Below are 21,522 nucleotides of genomic sequence, written 5' to 3'. Positions count from 1 at the left end.
GTGAAACTGCTCCACAAACTCCTCTGGAGACAAAGCTGTCTGCTGTTTGCTTGCACACAGAACAAGCTCTTAACAAGCCCCTGTTTGATCTGTTTCCAGAAGGACTTGGCAGCCTTTTCTACTGCTTTAGTGCCCTTATCTCTGATTTCTGGGAGTTCAACCTAAAGGCCAGTAAACAGGTCAAACAGCTGTGCCATCACGCAGCGACTCCCCCCGTTACACTCCATCACATCTGAGGCCGTTCTGCTTTCAGTCCAACTGCGTCTAAAAGTTGAGGAAATGACATCATGAGGTGACTCAACCTACCCCCATAGACATTAGCGTTTGGGCAAGTGGGCAGTGATGAAACATGGAAAGAATTCATGTCGAGAGGAGAGGCCTGAACGCCAGTAAACACTCTTTAAAATCTGTTCCTTTCTTTTTCTCATTTCGCCCAGTGAATGCTCCCTCCATCTCCTTTTTTTGTCTCATGGGTGACTGTGGGTTAATTTATGGCCATGATGTCATGCGCTCTGGTGAACGCAGTAGACGTGATGACCTGTCGTAAAAGTGTGACAGCGGTATGCTTTACTGAAGGTGGCAGACAGGAGCTGCACTGACAGCAAACAGTATATTAGTTCTGATTTCTGAAGAAATCAGAACTAACATTTCTTCAAAGTTTTCCTCTAATATTCACAATCATTCATTGTTATTAGGAAAAAAGGGGAAAGTGTTGAAACATTTAACATCTTTCTGACATCTGAACATTTACCAGCATTATAAAACCTCCACAAAAGTGCATGTTTTTATTTTTATTTTAGTTTAACAGATATATGTACATTTAAGTGATAAAGACCCAGATGCTCACTTTATAGACCTTGCTGCTCATTTCTCCTAAAAGCAGGCAAAAATATAGACTGGTTAAACATACAGCAAGTGTCTGTCTCTTTGTCCATTTGAACAAAGAGATATGTTAACCCAGAGATATGTGGCTTTCAGCTCATGTAATGCAGTTTTTATTTCAAAGTGCAGCAGGGACCTCTGATGAGTAGAAAAACTGCAATGTAGTATAGCTCAAGTGTCATCTGTAAATCCCTGATTTGAATATTTCTACACTATAGTATACAAATATTTTATGCAACAGTAAACCTTTTTAATGTTTACTTTACAGAAGACAGTGTACTAGATCTGCACTGACAGCAAACAGTAAATGCAGAGCAGTTTTGATTTCTGCAAATCTTTAAAATTTCCCCCATTTTTCCCATTTACAATCATCAATATATGCCTTCCATGAAGATGAAAACAATCTTGAATCAATATGAAGCCTGGAATTTCTTCTAATGATCCTTTCAGCAACAGCCATGATGTAACTCTTCCATGGGGTCTTATTTTAGATTTTGCAAGTTGTGATAATTATTGTTATCACCCTAAATTAGGCATTTTGACTGTTATTGTTTGTTAAATAAACAATTTAACGACTCAGTGTTTTATTAGATTTATATATTTATGTTATCATGACACAAAAGTCACTATAATCCAGGCTCACAAACAACTCAAGAACAATTTACGTCTATTCTTTGTTAATCTCTACTGCCCTCTGGTGGTGCGAAACGCGTAAAACAGATTTCAGGAGTTGGAGCAGGAGAAATATTACAATTTATTGGAAAATAAAAGCTCAACATACATGTTTTAAAAGTTAAGTAAAACATATAAAAACGTTATACAGTGTATATTTATTTATATATAAATATATATAAATATATAATATTTTCGATGGATAACCTTCTCATCTTCCTTTTTTCCTTTACATACAAAAATATCCTCAGTTGGTTTAAACATATATCAACAATAAGAAAATCCTCTCTAAAGTTTTGTTTTTAGAATATATGATAAAAAACACTGATGAAATACTACATAAAGTATTACAAAAACAATTTGAACTAATTATGTTGTGTTTAAAAGCATCTATATTAAGGAATGCTCTCAGAGCGCTGTTTAAATGCAAAAAAATAAACACTTTTATGTTTACATCAAAATTGTCAATAGTCAATTTTTTATTATTATTTTTTAAATGAGGTTTAGAGTTTTGAACAGACATCTGCATTTATATGCAGTGAGGTATGGTGTGTTTCTTTAAGCACTCTGTGTGAACTGCATGCTAAGTACTTTGATTGAACTGCTTTTAGGTGTATGACACATCTGTGTAAATGTTGCCTGGAAATTCTCTATCATCCATTCTGCCCTTGCTGCTCTCCAGAGGGTCAGCCATTGGCAAATAGGAATCATTCAGAAAGTAATTTTCTGCATAAAGGCTGACGTAAGATGAGCCATCAGGGCAAAAGCAGACACACCTTTGGGGATGTTTGGGACCCTCATCAGGACCTCCTTTCTCCGTAACCTGATCATACAGGTAAAAATTTACACCGAGGCAAAGAAGGGGCAGCTCTTTTTCAAGGGTCACATAATCCATGAAGACTTCTGTTGCAGGACTTCCAATGACCTGCCTTTCAGTGAAAAAGCTTTCGGTAGATGACAGTAGTTTGGAAGGTTCTTCTAACAACTTCTCCGATTGGAGGGCATCACTTTCAGACAGTATCTCCACCACTGATGAAGTGGTTTCTTCAAAGCACTGCTTTACTGTGAGGGGAGGCTGCTGATATCACAGGAAAACATTTATTAGCAAATAAATGTTGATTCTCTTACAGTTAAAGTGAATACATTTGAAAATGAACTGTTTTGTGTGTCAAAATAACACAAATAGTAATGTGAAATAGTGTCATTTACCAGTTTCTGCCCGCTGATTTCTGTCAGAAAGCCTTGGAGAACTTTTTCCAGGTTGGGCACAGGGGGCCAAAAATACTGCTTGAGTTTACTTAAAAAAAAAAAAAAAAAAAAAACATTTGTATGGTTTAACATAAAAAGTTATGTCTCAGGAGATGGTTAACAAAATTCGTGCAGGAAACACAAAATGCTCCCAACTTGGCTTGTTTCACCCCACAAATAAATGTGTCCGGAAATCGTTTGACTTAAGTTTTACAAATATTACCTGCGATAAAGTAAAAGGACTGAGATGAGGATGACTCCTGTGATCAGTGTAGGAACAAGGATCCACCAGACAAGGAAAATGTCTGGAAAAGGCACAAGGATTTAAAAAGAAAGATCAGCTTTGAAATGTTTTTTGTGTTTGTATACAATTTTGTTTAAAGCTTACTCGTGTCTGGTGTCATCTCGCCAGTGAATGCATCTGACCAGTCACTCCAGTTTCCAGAGTATGTCAGCCCATCTGGTTTAGCTCTGATCTTTACTATGAAACGACTGCTGCCTGGAAGCTTCATGCATGTGTGGGTCTCTCTTTCTTTAACCTTCTGGAGACACAAATTAAAAGAAACAGACAAATTTGGGTTTAGTGTCCCATTACATAAACACATTGCATAAGTTCAGACTAGCAGGACTTTAACCCTTGTGCTATCCTAGGCACTTTAACATTGGGGGTTGGGTCATCTAGACCCACTAGACAGGGCTCTGAACCTTTTTTCTTCAATGATTTGTGATCTTCACTGGTGTCCATGGATTCCATGAAATCTTTCCACCTTTATCCACCTTTGTCATGGTAGGGAGAACACGTCAATGTATGGGTGGGGTCATCTAAGATAGCACAAGGGTTAAATCATATCTATGAAACATTTGGAATTCCATATTTTGGCTTCATCTAGTGGTGAGTTGAAGAAGTACATCATGGACAGCTTTTGAGAGAAGCCTTTTCTATTATATAAGTGCTTAAAGTTTTTTGTTTCAATTAAAACTTCCTCAGTGTTGATTATTAACCACGTCTAACTGAAGCCACTGTTTCCAAAATCCCTTCTACATGGGCGTGGCCACTGGTGCTGACCCGAGTAGCCCTGCCCTTGATCCCCCCCTTTCTGCAAGCTGTGTATTGCATAAGTGAAGAGCTTGACACAAGGGGGAAGGGGGGTGGGGGGCACAAACGTCTGACAGTCTCTTTTCTCAAAAGTATGAGGGGCCGTATAAGACATTATTTATTCTGAACCATTCACATTCATACATTCTTGCTCTCACAGTCATATATACTCTCTTTCGCATACATATATTCTCTTACGCATCCATATATTCTCTCTCTCACATTCATACATTCTTGCTCTCACAGTCATATATACTCTCTTTCGCATACATATATTCTCACTTGCACATTCATATATTCTCTCTCTCGCATGCATATATATTACTTTACACATACATACATTCTCACTCTCATTGTCACTCTTAAAAAAGAATGTATGTATGTGAAAGACAAGTATATATGAACGTGTGAGGAAGAGTTTATATGTGTGTGTGAGAGAGGAGTATGCATGAAACGGAAGTGACTTTGGATGAAAAGGAAGGCACTTTGAATGAAAAGGAAGGCACTTTGCATGAAACGGAAGGCAGATGATTTCTCGTGCTCTGATTGGACGAGAGGCCGCCACCTCCCATTTTGAACACACTCTAAACCCTATCACTTGTACTGACTCATAACTATTAAGGTTACACAACTTAAATGTCATTTTGTAGTTGATTCAACTATAAAGTATTAAGCTCTATCAAGATTTTTTCAAATTTAACTTAACAGTGCTAAATATTTTAAAGCTTATTTGTATCTAGCACTCAAAAATTTTAAGATCCCTGAAGTAGCGTCATGACGTCATCACGTACTGGTGGGAGGGTCTTTCGTTTTCTCTACGTTAGCTCAGGTGGCCATGTTGGATTTGCCGAATGCGAGTATGCGACGTTTGAAATTGAAAGTCGAGCATTTTATTTTTCTGCAAAGCGTTGCGATTTCGTCCCGCTTCAAGACGCCCCAACCTCGGGTTTTTTTTTTCATCCGCCTCATCGCTGATGGTGCCGTCTTGTCTTCAGCCCTGATTTAATTTGGTAAGTATCGTTCATGGTTTATTTTGAATGAATGCTTTAAGAATGCTCTTATACTACCGTAAATGTGGTTTACTGTTGTTTAAACATATGTGTGTTACGATTGTTTTAGAGCTTAATGTGGCAATGCATACATGATTAGAATGTTGATGGAAAAGTACAGAGAAGGTCAGAAGGAGCTGCATTGTGTGTTCGTAGATTTAGAGAAGGCGTATGACAGGGTGCCGAGGGAGGAGCTGTGGTACTGTATGAGGTCGTCTGGAGTGGCAGAAAAGTATGTCAGAGTAGTTCAGGACATGTATGAGAGAAGTATGACGGTGGTGAGATGTGCTGTAGGTCAGACAGAGGAGTTCAAGGTGGAGGTGGGACTACACCAAGGATCAGCTTTGAGTCCTTTTTTGTTTGCTATGCTGATGGACAGGCTGACAGACGAGGTAAGACAGGAATCTCCCTGGACAATGATGTTTGCGGATGACATTGTAATTTGCAGTGAGAGTAGAGAGCAGGTGGAGGAACAGCTAGAGAGGTGGAGGTTTGCTCTGGAAAGAAGAGGTATGAAGGTCAGTCGTAGTAAGACAGAATACATGTGTCTGAACGAGAGGGATCAAGGTAGAAGCGTTAGGTTACAGGGGACTGAGGTGAAGAAGGTGCAGGAGTTTAAGTACTTGGGGTCAACAGTTCAGTGTGATGGGGATTGTGGAAAAGAGGTGAAGAGGCGAGTGCAGGCAGGTTGGAGCGGTTGGAGGAAAGTGTCAGGAGTGTTGTGTGACAGAAGAGTGTCAGCAAGACTCAAAGGAAAGGTGTACAAGACAGTGGTGAGACCAGCTCTGCTCTATGGGTTAGAGACGGTAGCAGTGAGACAGAGACAAGAGGCTGAGATGGAGGTAGCGGAGATGAAGATGTTGAGGTTCTCCTTAGGAGTGACCAGGTTAGACAGGATAAGGAACGAGTACATCAGAGGGACGGCTCATGTTGCCTGTGTCAGCGACAAAGTCAGAGAAGCCAGACTGAGATGGTTTGGACATGTTCAGAGGAGGGATAGTGGATATATTGGTAGAAGGATGTTGGAGATGGAGCTGCCTGGCAGGAGGGCAAGAGGACGGCCAAAGAGGAGATACATGGATGTCTTAACAGAGGACATGAAGTTGGCTAATGTTAGGGTAGAAGATGTCCATGATAGAGTGAGGTGGAAAAGGATGATTCGCTGTGGCGACCCCTGATGGGAAAAGCCGAAAGAGAAAGAAGAAGATACATGATTAGTTTGTCATATTAGCAGACCGAGCCAAACCCAAAATGCATTTCTGCCCGTAAGTTACGACAGTGATGAGGTGTTTTTTTTTTTCAGAGGTAGAAATGATCTGTTATGCTGCAATCACACTAAACATGATCCGCGTGTGAAATTCGCGTTGGAGGCCTCTGTCTGTGGCTAAAGTTTGCTGCTGGACATTTGTCCAAAAATGTCACTCAAAGCCTCTAACGGTTGTGTGGGAGGAGCTACCGCCAACAGTTTTAAGCCTGGTGGCTACATGGAAGCATTGGGTTTTGAATGCAGCTTTAAGCTTTTATAAATCACTGATCTCCGTTATAAAAAAGGTTTTTGTAAAAATAAATTAATCAACGTGCTCGTGTTGTGTTCAGGTACCGAACTACAGAGTGTTCAGTGTTTCACCTCCAGGTAGACGCCAAGGCCAGCGAGGTAACTTGTCTCAGTTATTTGTCTAGAGCTATTTTAAAAAAACAAAAAATGCAATAGGTTGTGTAGTGCAATAAATGTTTTTTGATCAGAATATAATTGAAACATTTTTTAACATTGAAAAATCTCTCTTGGACTTTTTCAGATACTGAACTTCAGAAAGTTCACCAGAAAGTCACCATTTCACCAGAAAAGACCTGTCAGTGGGTGAGTTTTATACTTATTTAATATATTCATCCTGAACTATTACCATTATTAGATTTATACGGCAGCATGGAAACATATATGCACATTTTAACTAGCCAAAGGTCTAAATAGAGCTGAAATTATTTACATTTGAACTAAACATATTTAGATTGCAGGCTGAAGGTGGCACAATGGAATGGAGGTGCAAGTTGTGTTCTGCTACTTTGGCACTATGCAGTACTACATATAATACTGCAGTACTACATAGCAAATATTCCAAAGTGTTTCCACTGCCATGTATGTGGAAACACTTTGGAATATTGTCATGTCTTTATGACAGTATATTACAATAATAAAATGATGTTGCATTAGCACCATTCCATCATTTGAAACCATGAAAACTCATCTGTCAAGATCTGAAATGGATTTATGTAGAGTAGATGCAGTCAGAGGAAATTGTGCAGTTTGTGTAACTTAAAGCTGCCCTTTTCTGAGACTAAGTCCACCAAAACAGACAGGAACTGGCCAGCTTGGTTAGGATTTATGACCTCTAGGTGAATTTCTAATGTGCATAATTCAAAAACGGATAACAGCTGTAAGAAGCCACGGTGTAACTTGCCTTCAAATGACTTTGGGTCTTTGACCTGAAGTGGATCATGCCATGAACACTGTATTGTACTCTCACTAGAAATAGACATCTAGAAAAGGTATCATTTTATTATTTCTTAAAGTTCCTTAAATAAATATTGGAAGTGTTTGCTCTGCATTTGCTTCAAAGGTAATGGATATTTCTTTTTATTCTTTTAGGACCAGCGTGACGTGAACATGAGACGGGCACTTGTCCTCCTTGCACTTCCTGTTTATCTGCATGAAGATGCCTCCAACTTCTTCAAGACCTGTACAGTAAGTGCAAACGACTCCCTGTCAATGGTTTTCACTAATCCTTTAATATTGATTGAGATTTTATTGAGTGACATAATAAATAGGCAATTGTTTGTAGTTTGTAAACTGAGTGATATTTTTAAATGGTTTTAAAAATGAGATGGAAGATGAGACGAACATCAGGGACTCCTGATTGGAAGGAGTGGGAACATTTTCGTTTACCTTTTTCTGCTCCTGATCCATCATTATTTGAATAAAGAAAAATGAAGCTTTAGTCTTAAATTATTTTATAAATGTCCTCCTTCAGAAAAATGCTAAAGAACTTTTTAAAAACACAATTTTAATTGGAGTTGGTCCTTAAAACATCATAGCCAGTTGATTAAAAGCTAACAGAATGTTAGCATGAAAAGATTCCCATTGACAGATGGCAGGAATGTCAGTTTTGGACATTAGTGTGATGAATATCTTTAAGGGTCTGAACTCATCTGTGTTTTTTGTTTTGTATTTTCCAGAATACCAGACCTCACAGACACTGCTGTGGGTATCTTCTCAGTTGTCGTGGTGACGCTCCTGATGCTGCCGTCAGTGGTCCCACACATCTGGCTGACTAATCTCTTCTACTCTTTGGGGACATCTATGCTCTGGACCTACAGCACCCCAAAAAACTTGAACTTGCCTTCATATTTATTCAGAATGCTGTCTTGAATCTTGAGGACAGCAAACCACTGAAAGGACATTTATTGACGCTGAAGAATGTTTCGTTGAGTGAGTCTTCCAGAATGGACTATTTGTTGGTTTAAGTGTTATGTAACTAATGTGTTTTGTTGTGATCATATGCTTTTTCTGCCATACAATACAAAACCAACTCTTTTTGTCAATATGTTGTGTGGCACTCTTATAATGCAGTTTTATTGCACTTATTGTTTCTTCATCCTCTTGATATTTGTGCTTTTTTTTAAAGAGCAATTAAAAAAAGTGTATTATGCAATCACTATTGTGTGGCCTTCACGTTTGTTGGTTTTTATCAATGTTAGCCTTTAAAATGTAGTGGGGCAGTATCAATATCTCTGTTTAGAATACATTTTAAGCTGAAGAATTTTAAATATTTTCAATGCTACACATTTAATGAGTTAAAGAATTTATAAAGCATTTGAGTGAATTTTACATATTTTATGAGTTGAGTAATATAAAAATATAGTTAGTTAAAGCGTTTTTTAGTTGGAAAATATTAAAAACTTTAAGTAAATAATCTCTCTTTTATAAGTTGAGGAATCTTAATATTTTTTATATGAAATAATACAAATGTAAGCCAACTGACAATATGAATTTTAATAAATGTTAACTTAAAAGTTTTAATAATATAACTTAACTGTTGCGTAATCTGTTACACAATAATTTTTAAGTTCAGTCAACTCGCTAGGGATTACAGTGCAGACGCTAACATGAACCAGCAAGAAATCCCAAATTAACAGACTTGTGGTGTGGAAAGGTATGTTTTTCAGCTAGCAGGAATAATCAAAGTATCCGTTCTCTGTTTCAAAATGAGATTGCCACAAAACCGTATGTTATCTCATACTGGAACAGCTTTGGATGTAGAATTCACTGGGAAAAGGTTTGGACCCTGCCACAAAAGTATTTCATCACCAATAAAATCAGAGAAATTTCTTTCAAAATTCTTCACAAATTTTATCCAGTGAAACATTTCTTTACTAAGTTTAAAAAAGATCTGGACATAAACTGTTCATTCTGTCATTCCTCACCAGAAACTGTGCCTCATCTTTTTTTGGTTTTGCTCTTTCACTCAACTATTTTGGAAAGATGTGATACATTTTATAAGAACTCATCTATGTGAAGATTATAGATTATTTTACGAGCATATTATTTTTGGATATTTTACACAAGAAAGACTTAATGCAGAAAAGATATATGTAGTTAATTTACTTATAATTATGGCTAAATACTTTATACACAAGTGTAAATATGCCAACAAAAAAAACGTGTTTTATGTTTTTCAGAAAGAAATGGTTTTGTATGTGAACAGTATTAAATCTTCCACTAACAAAAAAGCTGTCAGAACAGTTGAAACATGGTCTCTCCTGAAACTTTAACAGATTCCTTTGCCTTATTATTTTTGTTTTCTTTTTGCATAACCTGTTTTACATGGTTATCATTATGTTTTTTTTGTTCATTCTCATGGCGAACGTGAAGATTGTATTTTGCACACAGTGGAGTTTTGTGTTTGGTATTTTGTATGTGCAAGATATTGTTAATAAAGTTTATTTTAAAAAAAAAACGAACCGGCAAGAAGTAGCCACGGGGGTCCTGCAGCCATCGGAACCTTAACAAATATTTCATCTCCACCTCACCGTTGCCTTTTTTAAGAAATGACAGCTGGTTTTTCCCACATTTATATGTAGTTATGGATCGAAAACAAGAGGAATTTGTTTTAATGTAAATGCGTGTTCCAGCGTCTACAGGAAGTGTCGCCCATAATTCACGCAAAGGCTCATGGGGGCTAGGAATAAGGTGGATACGGATTTTCTGTTTCGGTGGCACTTCTATTACCATTATTGGTATTTGAGACATTCCTTTGTGTCTCTAGAGATGCAGACAGATTTGTGACCACTTGAGGTGAAGATAAAATATTTCTTAAGGTTCCGATGGCCTTCTTATTGGTTCGTGTTAGCGTCTGTTCAAAATGGGAGGTGGCGGCCTCTCGTCCAATCAGAGCACGAGAAATCATCTGCCTTCCGTTTCATGCAAAGTGCCTTCCTTTTCATTCAAAGTGCCTTCCTTTTCATCCAAAGTCACTTCCGTTTCATGCATACTCCTCTCTCACACACACATATAAACTCTTCCTCACACGTTCATATATACTTGTCTTTCACATACATACATTCTTTTTTAAGAGTGACAATGAGAGTGAGAATGTATGTATGTGTAAAGTAATATATATGCATGCGAGAGAGAGAATATATGGATGCGAAAGAGAGTATATATGACTGTGAGAGCAAGAATGTATGAATGTGAATGGTTCAGAATAAATAATGTCTTATACGGCCCCTCATACAAAAGTGTGTATCTTTAGCGATAAGGAAACTTTTTGAATAATGTGCAAATGTTTTTTGCCAGACCCTGCTGTTCAATAAAATTTCACTTGAAAAAGAACTTTGATAATCCAATGAAAAATGCCTTGAATAACATTATAATTTAATATTATATATTATATATAATATTTATATTCAGGCTGCCTATGAGCCCAGGCTGTGGCTCATAACTGATTTGATGCCAGCACATGCAGATTGTTGGATTAACTTGCACAGCAAATAAAATGAAACGCCATAAAGAAAGTGACTATTCATATGGAGCAATCCTGATCACTATGGAGGCGATCTTAACATAGCAAATGCATTCTCTCCTCTCACTTTAACCATTCTCAGGTCCTCGTACATCCATGAACCTCCTCTTTGGTCGTTCTCGGTTCCTCATAAATGTGTCCTAAACATCTCGATCTGCTGCCCTGCATTTGTCTCTAAGATATGGAGAGAAATTAGACTCAGTTTGATTTGTGCGTGCGTAATTCTTGATTTGTGCGTAAATTAGGATTTGTGTATGCATATTCTTGCTTTGTGCGTGCGTAAATTAGGATTTGTGCATAAATTTGGATTTGTGCGTGATTTGTTACTCACATAATACGTTTTGTGTATAAGTTAAAAAAAATATAAAATGAAAAAAATACAAAATGCAACTTATGTGTGCACAAATTAAGATTACAACAGCTTGAAACTACTTACACACACACATCTTTAAAAGACACGCACGAATCCCTTGTTACGCACACACGAAGCCAAAGTTACGCACGGATCTACCGTGAGACTGTTTTCACTTCTCAAAAATTCGTCCGTAAGTGCTGCGTTTAAATACCAGTGGAATGCTCGGTCATTAGAATTTTCCTATCAGCCTTCCCTTCTAAACGTATTTTCTTCAGTGGGTGTAGCAGGGCTTAAAAAAAACTGTAAAGGAAAATAAAAACTATTATCTGAGAATATGACGTTCACTTTTAAACGCTAATATATATATTAAAAGTATATTATTCTCCGAGACACCGAATTAATACAAAATGCGTAACAGGAACGACCAGTAGGGGGCACTGTTTTTTTTCTTCCGGAAAAATCAAAGGCAGTCAGACTGAGAGAGTCACGGAAGAATGGCGGCCCGTCTCGGTGGTCAGCGCCCCGAAGTAAGTAGCCTCTATGTTCAACACTAACATCTACTGTCTTCATGTATTGATTGAGTCATTGTCTGGATACGTTTAGAAGGGAAGGCTGATAGGAAAATTCTAATGACCGAGCATTCCACTGGTATTTAAACGCAGCACTTACGGACGAATTTTTGAGTCTCACGGTAGATCCGTGCGTAACTTTGGCTTCGTGTGTGCGTAACAAGGGATTCGTGCGTGTTTTTTAAAGATGTGTGTGTGTAAGTAGTTTCAAGCTGTTGTAATCTTAATTTGTGCACACATAAGTTGCATTTTGTATTTTTTTCATTTTATATTTTTTTAACTTATACACAAAACGTATTATGTGAGTAACAAATCACGCACAAATCCAAATTTATGCACAAATCCTAATTTACGCACGCACAAAGCAAGAATATGCATACACAAATCCTAATTTACGCACAAATCAAGAATTACGCACGCACAAATCAAACTGAGTCTAATTTCTCTCCATACTAAGACATCTAACACGAGCTGTTCCTCTGATGGATTCATTCCTAATTCCTGATCCTCTCCATCCTCATCACTCACAGACAACCTCAACATCTTCACCTCTGCGACCTCCTACTTAGGGATGGGTATCGTTAAGGTTTTAACGGTACTACTACTCTTATCGATACTGCTTATCGATCCGGTATTTTAACGGTACTCTTATCGATACTTTTTAAGGACGAAAAATAAATAAATAAATAACAAATTGAGAACATAAAGTGATTTATTTCCTCATTTTGCAACATTGTTTTTTTAACAAAACATTTTACTTTATACATGAGAATGTTCCAGACAGGATATTTATTTAATTATTTAATTCATTATTTTTTTTCTTTATAAGCGTGATATTTCCTTTAATCTTTTGTCCATTTTCCACAACCTTGAACAGACTTTTCTGTCTGTCAAACACCAGAGTTCAGTTAAGTGAGATGATGGAAACAAATTCACTTTGATGCAGATTAGCTTTTATTTTTTTATTTTTCTTTAAATCCAGTAAACCCAATAAATTATATTAACTTTATATACGATGAATATCATTAGCTATTAAGTATTATTAAGTTCTAGAAAGCAGCCGTTAGTTTGTCGCGGGTCTGGAACGGTTTGTCGCGTGCAGCCCCCCCCCCGCGCAGCGTGTTCACAGACAGCTCAACATACGGTCATCGTAGCAGCAAGGTGACAGGATGGTGGGGACTCCTTGACGCAAACTTCATTAATTTTACACGGAAATGGGTGTTCTTAGAGTAGAGGGGGATAGAAGGATTTTTTCGGGGGCGCTCACGTGTCCCCTACAAAACCACCACTGATGAGTTACTTGATGAGTTACCTATGCCAGATAACGTTTCTATTTTGTGGGACACAAAAAATAAAGCGACTTCTCCAGTACCGATAGCAGAACCGTTGAGGTCAGATCTTAACGATACTGCGGTCTTGAAGAATGTGGCCCCGGGGCTCGTTCAATACCGGGGCTCGGTACCCATCCCTACTCCTACTCTGCCTCCTGTCTCTTTCTTAGTCTCTAAACCAACAACATGGCTGCTGTCACTGCAGTCTTCTACACCTTTCCTTTCCACCTTTTGTCACACATCACAGTCTACATCTATTTGATACCTTCTGTTCTCACCAGCTTTTACACGCCTCTTCACCTCTTTGCAATAAATATCTTTTGAAACAATGAAACCACAGCTTCTCTGTTTTCACCCAATTCAAATGGTCAAAGAAAAACAAGAAAAAACACAACATTTTGTCTTCACCAAAATGCTGCTTTAACCACACAATAATGTGAGTCAAAGGCTTCATGCATATTCTGGAACTCACCTTCCATCCTTCACCTCCTCTGATCTTAATGTCAACTTCATACTGCAGATGGGTTTCCAATGCAAAACGAGGAGCTTCCCAGTCCAAACACAGCTCTCCTTTCTTCAGCGTTCCTCTCAGATGGCTCGGTGGAAACGTTTTGACTGCAAACAAAAAGGTGCCCAAAATATTTTGTAGAGAAAGTTGTAAAACTCTATTGTTGGTTAAGAACATTGAGTGTTCAATAGTGTTTTGACCGCTTGGGGAATACACCATGAAACAAAGTCTACCTAGTTCAGTCATTATAATTATAAAATAAACCACTGTATGAAAATTGGTTTCTAAAATTGAACTAAACTTGCCATTTCTTATTGTTTACAAAAAACAGAACATTGTTTGACTCTGGTGCATAAAATTAATATTCCATTGAGTAAATTAGAAAGAAAGAAACTTAAGACAGAAAAATGTTGATATTTCTGACAAAAAAAAGGACGATCACTCACTAGAGTTTTTGACCTTGAAGGCTTCGGTGAAAAAAGTTCTGTTGGATGCAGCTGAAGTGCTGACGAGCTTGACCATAACTTTTTTAGACTCATCTCCATGAAAGTGACACACATTAGTTATGTTCCCACTCCAAACACACTCAGACCAGGGCGTCCAGTATGGAGGTTCTCTGAAACAGGTACAGAAAAAAAAACAGAAAAATTCATAAATATATGCCTCTCTTTAAACAGAAAGTCATTTTACTGCCACACATCCTGGCAATACATTTAAAAACAATTCAATAAAAGACGATATTTTTGAGTTTACTTTTAATACTTTTACGTTTTTAAAGTGATGGTAAAAGCAAAAAGTTTAAAAAAAAATATTTTTAAAAGAATCTTTTAACTAAACCCCTTTCTGGTACAATTTTGAGGTAATTAGCAAATCATTCATGAAAGACTGAAAGCACAAAGATTGAAATCTTCTGTGATAGATGGAGGTCATGTGATACAATTCACCAATTTAGGATTATTTTTTTTCTATTTGGCATCAAAATCTTTTTGTCTTCACTGTTAATGTTAATTTAAAGACCCACTCCGATGAAAATGTTTTTTTTTTGTGTTTTTGAATTGTTCTTGTGGTATGTCTCTCACGATGGAGGGCATTAAAAATGCATTTCTGAGTATTTCTTTATTCAAATTATTTTAAATCAGGAGCAGACAAAAAAATGCAGTTTGACAAAGCTTGTATCTGTAACATAGGTACTACAATTGGCAGGCCACAAGCTCTCTGCTCCGCTTCATTCTGATACATCCACTTGTACAACGACTAGATCCATGTACGTCTTTGTTTTCCTCGCCTGAGCTGGCATCTCTCTCTCAAAACTGTACGGCTGAAATGTTTGCCACTTTTGTGGCACTGGTAATACTAGGTTGGGGTGTGAGGAGCTGTAAGCCAGTAGGAGAGAGTGTTAACAAATAAGTGATGTGGGGGCAGGCTTACTCCGCGCCAAGGGTCCTCTGCCGCTCTGCAAAAACTATGTCCTAGAGAATGACACGGGCTTTTTGATTTTGGCTAAAAACAGCACAATCATAGCACAAAGTCCACTTGCAACGCTTTTACTATTGCTCAAATATAGTTTGAGTGGGACTTTCAGAAAAAGAACTTTGCTTCTGCCTTTCTTAAGCAGAGTGATAAAGATCAGTGTTAAAAGGAAGCAAACAAATGTGTTACTTGATATCCATCTTGTAGAACAGTTTGTTTTCACTTTCTTCAGAAGCCATGACGTCATTCCAATGACAGGTGACACTTTTCAGATCAAATGTGCTGCATGTTAGTGAGATGTCATCTGCAAAGAAACAAAACTTTATCAATAGAATTTCACATTTTAATATTTTTGTGATCCTTAAATATACAGCTTGCATTCTATTTGTAATGAATACTGCATAGGTATTCTAATAATACATGGCAAGTATGGCATATGGTATGAATGTTGATGGCACTGTGCAACAACAGTGGATAGCCTACAGGACAATGGCACACAAAAAGAAAGATCTGGAAAACTATTTCATAAGTGACAGCTAGTTTTTTCTTCTATTCCCATAAGGTGCTTACCACAATATCCTGGATGTTTATACGCATCTATCACTGCGCAGCTGTCATTTCTTTACTGTAAACGTTTTCAGTTACTATGAGTTAAATGGGCGGTAGTCAGGGAAAGATTATGGGAATTATGCTTCAATTGTATGGAAAAATTTAGCGAACATTGCTGTGGATAATGTGCAGAATCAGGTGTCCTTCACAGGAGCGCTTAAGGTCTGTCTTCCACCAGCAAAAAGACCCCCCACACACGCACACTCCCGATCCCACTGCTGGCAACTTGTCAGTTATTCAATCACTGATAAAGTACATCTATTTTTCTCAGGAAGCAGCTTTTAACCAGCAGAACCATTCGTCATGATGGCCCTGAAGTGCTCTATATATCCATCCATCTATCATTCTCAGGAGCTATCCAAATAGCAGGGAGACCTCACAGTGCAGCAAATCAACAGTTAAGTTAAATGCTCTACTTACTAGGTTCAACCTGTTTTGAACCTGCGTTCTGTTGACCTACATCCAACAGAACAAAGGATGAACACATTACCTAGATGACTGTAAAAAAATCACATGTAAGTGGAGTCTTTGTAACATTTTATGGGCAGTAGAAATCAGAGTAATTGGGAGTAATGACTCATGCAGTTAAAGGGTAACTAAAGGTTTAAGGGCTATGATCTAAAGCAGATCCCCCAGTAGGTAAAAAATAATTAGGGTGGAGACCTTCCATGTACTGTCTTTTTTGTCAACCGCCTCTTATGCACTATACCTACAACATTCTTACCCCGCATTTTAAGTACATCATAATTGCAAAATAATGTCACCATACCAAGCAGTGATCATTGGGTAATGTGTGTATTCCAAAGCATAATAAATCTTTAATTGTCATTTTTATATTCATTCATTTGGTCTGAAGGAGGCCTCACCTGCACTTTGGGGAACTGTGGCATGGACAGGTTGGGTCCAGCTGCTCCAGTGTCCTACATTTTCATCATAACCACATTTAACAGCAAGCTGGATCTCAACCTCCTCACCTGGAACCAGAGAAAGCTCCAGACTTGTCTTCTCAATCTGAAATCATTAAAAAGAGATAGTCAGTCATGACTGTTATGCTCACATTGTGTCAGAATAACTCTGTTTGCTTCCAAACAAAGAATTTTTATTTAGCCTTTCTGAAAAAAAAAAATCACCTCTATTGTTCTTTCTTTTTGGGTTCTGGTGAAGTATCGAATTTTGTAAGTCGTATACTCGGGGTCCAGCAGCTTTCCTTTTGCCAACCATGAGACCTGCAGTTGTCCTGGGCCATTTGGTTGCAATACCACACTAAATCGGGGATCTGGAAGATCTATAGAAAAAGAAACAATTCTTATATTTCATTGCCCCTACTTTGAGAACGACCCGGATTGTGACCATTCTTTCTTTTTTGGTGTTTATGAAACAAATTTTCCATGAACCTGAAAAAAGCAAAAATCTGAAATCCAAAGAATTTTCTCAGTCAATAGTTCTTACCATACATCCAAACATCCAGCTTTATCAAATGTGATAGAAATACTGCCTCTCAACTGTCTCTTTTGTTACCACAATGGCCTTCTAGAGTCCAATCCTTTTCTTTTGTATTCTCCAGTGGAAAAAAAACAATCTACCCATCGCAAAATTGATGATGATTTCCTGAGGTAGGACCATGTGGCCTGATAGAGTTTACTCCTTATTATAGTTTTAACCAAGAGGTCTAGGACCACACATACTCCACTGCCTATGGTGGCTTAACCTCTAAATGTAGTTTTATGGATTCATAAATATGGGAATAGTGTTTACATGTTTGGTTTTACATTTCAGACGTTGTTGCTTTTTTGTGAGGATATGTGTGTTTTAATTTGGTTTTCTTGACTACTTGAGGTTTGCTGGATTTATGCTAAACCCCTGTCGAACCACATTTCAATTGTGATTATCCACAACTGTTTTGTTATCCTTTAAGTCGGTTTAAGTCAATAATTATATGAAGTTATAAGTTTAGGTGCCTAAAAAGCCATAGAGGAAGTGTGCTGTGTTGCTTTCCAGGAGGAGCTGAAACATGCTTTGGGAGATCAGGAGATTCTTCCAGACGACTTAACAGTTACAGTTAAAGTGAACAGAGAGACTGGGAGGTAGGTATTGGTGAGCCAAAAGAAATGAGAAAATCGGGTAAGAAGAATTAACGATGGAATGTAAAAGTTCAGGAGAATGTTAAAAGGGAAATGTTAGTAAAGAAAAAGTGAGACTCTAAAAGGGCAGAAGACAGGAGAGCAGAGAGATGCAGCACAAGGTGACAAGGGCCAAACAAAGGGTGACAACTTGAATAATGGGTCACAATTGTGTGATAGAAATGTGTTGACAGGTTCCACATGTGTGAGAAAACTTGAAAGAGCTGATGAATTAGAAAAATGTTCAAGATCACAAAATGGAAGTGGTGGATGTGGTTGGAGCAGGACGTTGAGTAATGATGATGATGCAAAGAGTGGGGTGGTGTCTCCTGGTGTTTGTGGGGACCACCCGTTCAAACACAGATTAGACTCTAGGTGGGGCTAAAGCAATTCTTATTTTGCCTTCTCTTTTAAAAAGGTTGCTTATTTTCACAAGCACTTGGTACAAAAATCTTTTTTTTAGTTGATGAGCCCCTGCTCCCTGCCCTGCTAACCTAAAAAAAGGTTCTCATTGATAAAATTATAAACATTTTAGAGTGGAGTAAAAATCCGAATAAAACAAAGCTGTTGGTGCTGAATTTCTGTATTTTGTCAGAACACAAAGCACACCTCATTTTAGCCCATTGTTTGCAGAACACACTATCCTCAAATGTATGTGGCTCCAAGAGTACAGCGCTGGATTACAATGTTTGCTATATCTGTAGCACAACTTGTAGCCCTGCTGGCCAAAAGTAGCAGTTCAGAGTGCTGTTTATTTGGTGAGTCACACTTTAAGGAATTTACTAAAATGTAAAGTGGCGAGTTTGTTTTGGATCTGGGTTTTATTTTTTGAAAATGAGAAAAAAAAAATTTACAGAGCAAGCTTCAGTTATGAAAATTGAAAATTGATTAGTTCAAAACAATAAATAAAGGAGCCGGGCCTGTTTTACCATCTTTATGAATTGCTTTCCTGATTATTTAAAGTATCTTAAACAAGTTTCAAACAAGAAAATAACCTTAACTTTTCAAAGTATTGCAAGTTGTTTCTTGCCTTGCCTCTGCCAATTAGTTATCTATTTGTTTTTTCAATCCATCATTTTTTGTCATTGTATGCTCATTTCTGATAAATGCTTTACCCTGACTTGTTTTTTAAATTGATAATTGTGTTTTTTTTATTTATTTTTTTATTAAGTGCCTGTCGGAATAATTTTCTGTTTAAGCACCAATTCACAGTTAAAAGGCATAACATGTCATCAGATAATAATTCAGGTTCTTTCAGCACCAACAGATCTTCATAAAAACACTTTGAGTTTATTTTGATCCCCTCTTTTGTGTAACCCTTGTGCTATCCTAGGCAGTTTAACATTGGGAGTTGGGTCATCTAGACCCACTAGACAGTCAGCTGAACCTTTTTTCTTCACAAGGGTTAAAGCATAAAATAAGTGACAAATATGAGATTCTTACAGTTGTCTTCCACACAGACAGTCCGATTGTAGAGAATGGTGTTTTTGGCAGGTTCTACCACCATGATGTCCATCTTAACGTATACATAGACATCGGAAAATGAACATATGTGCAGGAAAGACCCGTTTTGTGTCCTCTGGACTGACATAGCACATTTTGAGGGATTGCTTGAACACATAGAGAAATAAACAAAAACGGATAAAGATGTTAAAAAGTGAAAACAGACGACAAGACCACAACATCCTGAGTGAAACAAAAGAACTGAAATCAATGTTTCCATACATACCTATCATAACTGTAGAGCAAATCATAAGTTTCATTGTCAAATGTCTCAAAGAAGCAGGTGAAATCATTAAGGGTTCGAGTGAAACACTTGGGGTCCTGCACATCCTTCAAGAGGAACATATCTGCCCGAGAAAATAATGAGAATAAGAGAAATGCTTACCCCCTTTTCTCCACAAACACAACATTTATTTTTTTGAAAGTGCAACAGACCACGAAACATGTATTTCACACATTCCAATATTGGCAAGCACAGTATTTGAAACGCCAACTGCTTTTTTTCTGCATTTGCAAAAACATTACAGCTACAGAACAAACAATGTTCATTCTGCAGCAAATCAAAATATGTAACACTGGCATGTCATACCTTCCTCCGATACATAATTGACAAGTCCACTGGAACAATGAATGCACAAAACAACAGGCACCATCCACCTGCACAGCAAACTCATGGTAAACAGCAGTATTGTGCTCAGGAGCACGGCGGCAGTTGAAAAGCAACAACACACGCTTGTGTGTTGTGTTTATCACATTGCATATGCATGGGGGGTGGCTCAGTTTGACTAATTATGCTCAAAGAAGGAAGTGAGTTCTACGTTCAGTGGAAACTGGCACCCAAAAGGACTAAAAGGGGAGTGGTTAACATCCAATATTAATTTTAGACTTTAGATTTTGTTTTGTTTTTTCCCTGTAAGTTGAAACGATTCATCATCGTTGCTTTTATCCAATTGTGACTAAATTCATCTGCATTTTTCAGTACAGCTTCATTCTCTGCTCTGTCACATCTGGATCATTGGATGTACACACCTGGTTTCTGTTTTTACTACTGAACTAGTTTCCAAGTTTCAGCTGCTGCTTGTAAAATCTTCATGAAAAAGTTCATCTTAGGGTCGTACGTTATTACTTCCCCTATTCCCCTATTACTTCTAGGTCGTGTCCTCTTTGAAGTTATTCTACACTCACGGACATTTTAGCTTTCCTGGAGGAAAAATCTCTTCTCATCCTGTATGATTTCAAAGCTTTTGCTTTTTTTCATGTCATTTTAGACAAGTTTAGAAAACAAAAGTAAATAGTTACTGTCTTAAATGGGGAACTGCACACCATGAATAGCTGTGTGATGTAATTATGAACCAAAATACAGGACAGATACAGTATTCAGTCATTATTACATGCACATAAACCTCTCCACAGGCAAATGAAAAAATAGTAAAAGTATGAGTCGATGCTCAGAATGTCCTAATTATTGTTGCCTCAGTAGCAAACAGTCCATGTGCTGATTTATCACATCTCGACACAGTTCAGCAACATGGGCAAACAAAAACAGTTGTCATCCATTAAGGCTTTTTTAAATGAGCTAGTTGACAGTTTACTTTTGAAAGGTGCAAAAATTGACTGACTGCAACAAACACCATAATTTTAGCATGTCATTTGAACCTTATAATCAAATGTATAATACTTTATCAAATTCATTCAAAGTAAGTCATGTTACAAACACCTGCCAATTCCGATTCTAGCAGATCTGCTGTTTAGACAAATATTAAACACTTTATACTATTCTGTTCATCCCTTTTAAATTTGTTTAAAACAAAACTCAGTAAAAAAAAAAAAAAAAACTATTTTAATGAATACATGTAATGTATCCCCTAAGCCAGGGGTGTCAAACTAATTTTCACCGAGGGCCACATCAGCATAGTGGTTGTCCTCAAAGGGCCAGATGTAACTTATACATGTAACTAAATGAAATGTAAAATAAATGTAGCTACTCCTTAATGTTAAATAACTCTTTATTTGTTCATCATAACTTTTTGAAG

The 21,522-nt window shown here is 37.5% G+C and overlaps 2 protein-coding genes across 5 annotated transcripts; one reads left to right on the top strand and one right to left on the bottom strand.

Annotated features, from left to right (window-relative positions):
* Positions 1–1,612: 1,612 nt before the first annotated feature.
* Positions 1,613–20,256, bottom strand: mpl (MPL proto-oncogene, thrombopoietin receptor). 3 transcript variants are annotated; one of them, XM_023954335.2, is made up of 12 exons: positions 20,079–20,256; positions 19,716–19,836; positions 19,430–19,596; positions 16,997–17,151; positions 16,733–16,877; positions 15,447–15,561; positions 14,234–14,403; positions 13,752–13,894; positions 3,191–3,344; positions 3,026–3,107; positions 2,764–2,851; positions 1,613–2,629 (listed from the first exon to the last, which is right to left on the bottom strand). In XM_023954335.2, exons 1-12 carry the CDS (start codon positions 20,161–20,163, stop codon positions 2,162–2,164), a joined length of 1,893 nt encoding a protein of 630 aa, XP_023810103.1. In that variant the 5' UTR covers positions 20,164–20,256; the 3' UTR covers positions 1,613–2,161. The 3 variants fall into 3 exon arrangements, with proteins under 3 accessions (XP_023810103.1, XP_023810102.1, XP_078802154.1); XM_023954334.2 differs by having other exon boundaries at positions 1,613–2,632; positions 20,079–20,255; XM_078946028.1 differs by lacking the exons at positions 19,430–19,596; positions 20,079–20,256 and having other exon boundaries at positions 1,613–2,632.
* Positions 4,736–8,544, top strand: LOC144991892 (uncharacterized). Of its 2 annotated transcripts, none has more exons than XR_013655555.1 (5): positions 4,736–4,908; positions 6,544–6,601; positions 6,744–6,805; positions 7,592–7,687; positions 8,179–8,389. XR_013655555.1 is itself a non-coding variant. In XM_078946032.1 (5 exons), exons 1-5 carry the CDS (start codon positions 5,040–5,042, stop codon positions 8,275–8,277), a joined length of 615 nt encoding a protein of 204 aa, XP_078802158.1. In that variant the 5' UTR covers positions 4,920–5,039; the 3' UTR covers positions 8,278–8,544. The 2 variants fall into 2 exon arrangements, 1 of the variants encoding a protein (XP_078802158.1); XM_078946032.1 differs by lacking the exon at positions 4,736–4,908 and adding an exon at positions 4,920–5,339 and having other exon boundaries at positions 8,179–8,544.
* Positions 20,257–21,522: the final 1,266 nt, after the last annotated feature.

This window comes from Oryzias latipes, chromosome 4 (genome assembly GCF_053564925.1).
Source record: "Oryzias latipes strain Hd-rR chromosome 4, Olatipes_Hd-rR_3.1".
In the NCBI taxonomy this organism is placed as follows: domain Eukaryota; kingdom Metazoa; phylum Chordata; class Actinopteri; order Beloniformes; family Adrianichthyidae; genus Oryzias; species Oryzias latipes.
The sequence above is the reverse complement of the archived record's forward strand: the minus strand, read 5'-3'. Positions and strand labels throughout refer to the sequence as shown.

Coding starts and splice junctions, on each gene's coding strand:
- LOC144991892 (XM_078946032.1), top strand. CDS start 5,040: ATGATTAGAATGTTGATGGAAAAGTACAGAGAAGGTCAGAAGGAGCTG. Junction 5,340..6,543: donor TGGACAGGCTGACAGACGAG/GTAAGACAGGAA, acceptor TGTTGTGTTCAG/GTACCGAACTACAGAGTGTT. Junction 7,688..8,178: donor ACTTCTTCAAGACCTGTACA/GTAAGTGCAAAC, acceptor TGTATTTTCCAG/AATACCAGACCTCACAGACA.
- mpl (XM_023954334.2), bottom strand. CDS start 20,163: ATGAGTTTGCTGTGCAGGTGGATGGTGCCTGTTGTTTTGTGCATTCAT. Junction 15,562..16,732: donor CACAGTTCCCCAAAGTGCAG/GTGAGGCCTCCT, acceptor GTTTCTTTGCAG/ATGACATCTCACTAACATGC. Junction 3,345..13,751: donor GAGGAGGTGAAGGATGGAAG/GTGAGTTCCAGA, acceptor TTGTGTCTCCAG/AAGGTTAAAGAAAGAGAGAC.